Consider the following 5,719-nt stretch of genomic DNA (forward strand, 5'->3'; position numbering starts at 1 on the left):
TTAAGTTAAACTTTGATTTTGATCATAATTTTATAAATTTTTTAAAATAATAATTATTGTGTTTTTTTAAAAATATCTAATCATATAATTTTTTTATTTTTATAAATTTTTCCGTGTTGAGCACGGGTTTATACACTAGTTTAACTCCAAAATTTAGTATTTTGATTTACAAGTGAATAAGTAGTTTAATAATATTAAATTAGATATATTCTGATACTAAAAGTTAGTTTATAGATAAATTATTTAGAAATTTTAATTTTTTTTTGTGCAGTAGGAGGCCAAAAGCACTAAAAATTGTTCCTGTTTTGTTCCTTGCCCTTTGTGTTTGTCTCTCTTTTGATATGTTGTTATTGTTTTCTGCTGGATCTGTTTGTGCTCCTTTTTCTGTTGCTTCTTGTTTTTGTGTTTTATCCCTATAGTGGCATTTTTCTCTATTTGTGTTGTCCTTTCCATCTCCTTTGTTTGTGTTGTCTTTATCCAAATCGGATTCTTCTATTTCCAAGCAGTTGTATGTTGATTTGTTGTCCTTATTCTCTTTTCCTTCATTGATCTTGCTTGTTTCTGCCACTTCCTTCGTTCCTTCTTTTCTATTTTTTTGGGTCTTTGGACAATCATCCAATGTCCAAAGTTGTTGGCGTTTTGTATCATAGTAGCCTTTTCTTTGTTCATCTCTTTCTTGTTGTTTTTTGCCTCCTTATTATGTTGCTAGCTGGAATTTTCTGGTGTTGTTTTCTAGTGTTGCTCTTTTTCTTTTTCCCCTGGTTGAGATTTGTTCTTGTGGTTTTCTTACACGTCTCCTAACGTTGTAGTTTTTCTGTTCTTGGTTAGCTTTCCCACAAGTGAAACATATCTGGTGTAGGCCTCCATTAATCATGTATATTTCGAGCAGGAGCTTTGTGTTAGATCTACTTCTACGCAGTCTTGCAAATTTGCTTTTGCACAAAGTCTTGCAAATTTGCTTTTGCACAAGTTTGAAGTGTTGTAATCAACGTTGCAGGTTCTACCTATGAGGTTCCTTATTTTTCACAGTATCTTTTCATTGTAAAGTTCAATTGGTAGACTTGGGAGTCTTATCCATGCCGTAATCTTGTCTATGGTGGTCAGCAGTGGGTTGAAATTCGACTCCCATATAATCTGACAGCAAGATAGTGATCAAAGATCTTCTAAGGTCCCTCAAGGAGGGCATAGTCCATATCTTCATCCGCATAGAACTTAAGAAGATAAAAATCATTACCCAGATCTATAACATCTATTCCCCAAAATCTTTCCACATGGTTTCTAGTCTTCTTTTAATCACTGCATAACTAATTTCTCTCTCTAGTAGTTTAACTATAAGAGATTTTCACCAAGGTTTCCATAGATTTTTCTTAACTTTTTCATTAATGATAATGGTAGACTTGGGAGTCAGTTTGCATTTCCTCTTTTTCGTCAGACATAAGATCGGCTTCAAACTTCTGGCATTTACCTCTGACAATGTTTGCATACGATCTTCCTTTCACCCCTGGTATATCTGGGTTCATCCATTCCTCGACTCTGGAGGCCAAGGCAGAGGTTCCAGAGAAATCCTCTTCTCCATTGCGTCCCTTTTTGGTGCTTCTCTGCAGTTGGTTTTTTTGTTCTTTGGTGGCTTCATGTTCGTCCGAAGCTCTCTCCAGCCGCCCGTTTTGGGTCATGTAGGTTGAGGTGCGTTGAAAGATCAGGAATTGTACGGAGAGAAAAAACGGCTAATTTTTCTGGTCATGTCTCTATTTCTCAAGGATTGTTTTTTTTTTGTGATTAACTATTATGAGACTTATCACATATATCACTATGCGAAAAGAAAAGAGAAGGGCCCTTGCAATGATAAAAATCAAGCATGCCAGGAAAGGGTGGTTTTTTAGCTAGCAAGCAACTAGATTTTTGGGATGAGAATAAGTTGCTCCTAGTGCACCTTATCACCCCTAAAAAGAATGAGTTTTTGACACAGCCCATAATGCTTTGTTGGATTAAGAATAGCCCTCTTTAATATGTTTTTGGGTCAGAAAGTGGTTTACATATTAGGCCTAAAAAGCTTGGTCCCAAATTAAAAAAATTGACACCCATGGAAGCCGTGGCTGGTGGAAGAGCAAGAGCAAAGAAATTTCTAGTTTTCTATTATGGTGTTAGCTAATTGGGTCAAGTCAATGGTTCGAGCGGGGTGGGTTCGGGTTTTTGGATCCTGTTTTGGTATGGTTCGGGCCTGTCCGGCCCATACCACGACCAAAAACCAATGAAAACAAAAGAAGGAAGGGAAGTTGAAAGAGATGAAGAATGAACTCAATAGAGTCCAGCGGGGACGCGTGGGGTAGTAGCATACACGCGCCAGCGTTATTGTGATGGGAAAGATGTAATGGTAGTTAGAATAGGAAGAATGAAATTTGTGTACTACACAGTACACACTACACCCGGATATATAGGGTTATAGCTGAATTCAAAGCTACAACAGCACTCTTTCACTCACTCAACTCATTTTCCAAAAACCAAAAATTAACACCTGTCTCTTCTTTTCCCCAAGCAGAGTAACCACCACGATGGGCGAGGAGGCACACTCTTTTCTTCTTTTTTAAATTCTGTAAAATAATGAATAATTTATTTTTGTTGGACTGTAGTTTTGATGTTACGTTTTATTGCAGAAGAAGAAAACCGAGAGAGGAGAAAACAATGTGGTGTTGAAGTTGAAGAACAAGGTGGAGAGCGACACTGGCAAGATAACTGTCACTGGAAAAGATCCCGCCAAGATGAAGGAGAAGGTTGACGAGAAGCTCAACAATAAGGTGCTTCTTATCTCTCCTCAGATCAAGAAGGACAAAAATAACAAAAATGGCAACCATAATCAGGCGAACAAAACCGACGGGGATAATACGGAGAAGAAATTCAAAGAGAAAGAGAAAGAGGTCAGTAATGTAACAGTCATTTTTCTTTTTAATTCTCTTCTTTCAACTCAATTCAGTTGATTATAATAATGTAACAGACTCCTGTAATGACGACGGCGGTTCTGAAGGTGGCACTTCCCTGCGAGGGATGCGTCGACAAAACCTGGAAAACTGTCTCCAAAACCAAAGGTATATCTATATCTATACGTGTACACACTATTACTAATTAATTAATTAATTAATGGAGTAATTAGGGTTGATGAATGATGATGTAATTTAAAATCGTAGGAGTGAATGAAATGGAGATAAACAAAGATACGGTGACAGTGAAGGGGATCATGGACGTGAAGGCTCTGGCTGCTAATCTAACGGAGAAGCTCAAGAGGAAGGTGGAGGTGGTCCCACCTAAGAAACCTGCAGACAAGAAGAACAATGGTGGTGGTAGTGGTGTTGGCAAGAAGAACGGCGGTGATGGTAAGAATATGGCAGCTCCACATGTTCCATTTCCATCTACATATGGATATGGATATGCTCCTCCTGTTATGCATCCACATAATCATGGCGGTTACAGCTATATGCCGGTGTGTAACGAACAAATTTATCACCCTTCCACTGTGTACCCGGAGCAGTTTCACTTGCATGCACCACCACTACCACCTCAGATCCTCAGTGATGAGAACCCACTTCGCTGTCAGGTGATCCTAATCATCGTCATGTCATGCTTATCATGGTGATTATGATCTCTTAAAGGGATACCCAACAGAGACTCTCTATTTTCCTTTTCCACAGAAGCACTTTTTTTTTTTGGAATGATTGTGACTTGGGATTAAGAGTAACTAATACTGCAAATCAGGATTTGTTAATCAGCTATAATGCCGTTGAAAATGATAAAAAAAATTGGAATCTCTATCTTCCTCTCTCCCGACCTTTTTGTTAAGAGAAGTAAATGGGTTAAAAAAATATATATTATATGTGGAATCAAATCAATGTCTTGCAAGTTGATTTTATCAGTGTTCATCATATTCCAATAAACTAAGATAAACAACAATAATATTCTAAACACGTAGAGACAAAAAAGTTTATTGAAAGAGAGATAGAAAAACTATTAGTAGTGAGCTTTTGTGCCGGATGAGAATTAGATGTAGACAGTAAAATAGAGTTCAAACTTAATAATTTGAGAAGATAGAGATTGAAGGGGCATGGCATGTGGCAATGGTGCATGTCCTTATTAGGTGTCCTATGCACCAATGACGTTTGTTGTTGTTGGTTGGTATGCAGTGGTGAATACAGTTATACAGGTAAGGCATATTTATAGGGTCATTCCTACAAGTTTTTTGGTTGTCCTTGCTATTTAGGTTTCACAATTTCTCCTATACCATCATCCTTTGGGGTCAGGGGCCACTACCCTAGTCTTAGTGGATTTTAAAATTGTCCTTTACTCCCTTCCCTTCCCTTAAGTTATGGTTGGTTGGGAAAAAAAATTAAAAAAAAAAAGAAAATAGAAAGGAAAAAAAAAAGAAAAAAAAATTGAAGAAATTTTTATTTTTTTAAATGTGTTTAGATAGAAAAAAATAAAAAAAAAAGAAATATTATAAAAAGATAATTTTATCTTTATATTATAAAATATATTAAAAAATAAAAGAGTAATATTGGAAGTAAAGAGAAAATTAGTTTTCTCTTCATTTTTTTTCCAATGGTAGAGAGAATTCTCAGCAATTTTTTTTCATCCCTTTTTTTTTCTCTTCTTAATCAAACAATGAAAAATAATCATTTCCTTCTCCTTTTCTTTCCTCCTTTTTCTTTTCTTTCATTTTTCCTACAAACAAACGTAGCCTTAGGCCTATCTATCTAATACAGTGTTGTTATTATACATCTAAGTCTTTTTGACAACTAAATCTAATGAAATTGGTCTAAAATCAATAAAAATCAGTTTAATTAGTAAGAGCGTGAATACACGCTCTAACTCCCTAACCACTAACGTGAATGTGAACGTTTATATCCTTCTCCTTCTTCACGTTTTTCCTTTTTCTTCTTCACATGTTTTCTCCTCATCGTCGTTCTTTTATTGTTGCTGTTGTTACTGCTTTTTTTTTTTTTCTTTTCCTCCTCCTCTTCCTAGTGATTTTGCAGCATTGCTTATTTCTTCTCTATTTTTTAGTTTTATTCCTCTTACGAGAGTGAAACAAGAAGAATTATGAGAAAATGAAATAAGAAGAAGAAGATGAAGAAAAAGATGAAAAAGAAAAAGAAGCAACAGAAAAGAAAAAGACGAAAAGTTTTGAATTATGTAAAATTTATTGAAACAAATAACACCAAAATTTTTTTACAATGACACATAAATTTCTTAGTTTTTACATCGAAATTTTGCTACAAAAGTACAAAAAATATCTTCTTTTAATGCTGTATTTTTTCTTCTTTTTATTCTTTTTTTTGTTGCTCTTGTTTCTTCTTTTAGGAATATTGCTTCTCATATTATACTTGAATGAACATATATGTATTGTATTGCAATCTTATTAGGTTAATGAATGTAGATTCTTTCTCGTCCTACTGATTTTGCAGCATTAAGTATTTTTTTCTTTTTTTTTGATTTTTCTTGTTTTCATTCTTATTAAAAAAGTAAAACAAAAAGAATCATGAGAAGGTAAAATAAGAAGGATAAGACGAACAAAAGAAGAAGAAGATGACGATAATGAAGAAGGAGGAGGAGGAGAGGTTTTGAATTATCATTAAGTAATTTTGGTGAATTTTGAATTTAAATAAGGTGCATTTTCTATTTGTACTTGTTTTGAACTGAATTTATTTGTGTGTCGTTATTATTAGGTAACTAG

At 34.8% G+C, this 5,719-nt stretch overlaps 1 protein-coding gene across 1 annotated transcript; it reads left to right on the forward strand.

Moving 5' to 3' along the window:
* The first annotated feature begins 236 nt into the window (after nucleotides 1-236).
* Nucleotides 237-3,798, forward strand: LOC112756535 (heavy metal-associated isoprenylated plant protein 3-like). The gene is made up of 4 exons (XM_025805155.3): nucleotides 237-1,683; nucleotides 2,652-2,912; nucleotides 2,990-3,080; nucleotides 3,180-3,798. Exons 2-4 carry the CDS (start codon nucleotides 2,757-2,759, stop codon nucleotides 3,623-3,625), a joined length of 693 nt encoding a protein of 230 aa, XP_025660940.2. The 5' UTR covers nucleotides 237-1,683; nucleotides 2,652-2,756; the 3' UTR covers nucleotides 3,626-3,798.
* Nucleotides 3,799-5,719: the final 1,921 nt, after the last annotated feature.

This window comes from Arachis hypogaea, chromosome 16, assembly GCF_003086295.3.
Source record: "Arachis hypogaea cultivar Tifrunner chromosome 16, arahy.Tifrunner.gnm2.J5K5, whole genome shotgun sequence".
In the NCBI taxonomy this organism is placed as follows: Eukaryota; Viridiplantae; Streptophyta; class Magnoliopsida; order Fabales; family Fabaceae; genus Arachis; species Arachis hypogaea.

What these genes read in the sequence shown, in the direction of transcription:
- LOC112756535 (XM_025805155.3), top strand. Translation starts at nt 2,757, where the DNA reads ATGAAGGAGAAGGTTGACGAGAAGCTCAACAATAAGGTGCTTCTTATC. An exon ending in TCAAAGAGAAAGAGAAAGAG is followed by an intron (nt 2,913 to 2,989) that starts GTCAGTAATGTA and finishes ATAATGTAACAG; the next exon opens with ACTCCTGTAATGACGACGGC. An exon ending in AACTGTCTCCAAAACCAAAG is followed by an intron (nt 3,081 to 3,179) that starts GTATATCTATAT and finishes TTAAAATCGTAG; the next exon opens with GAGTGAATGAAATGGAGATA.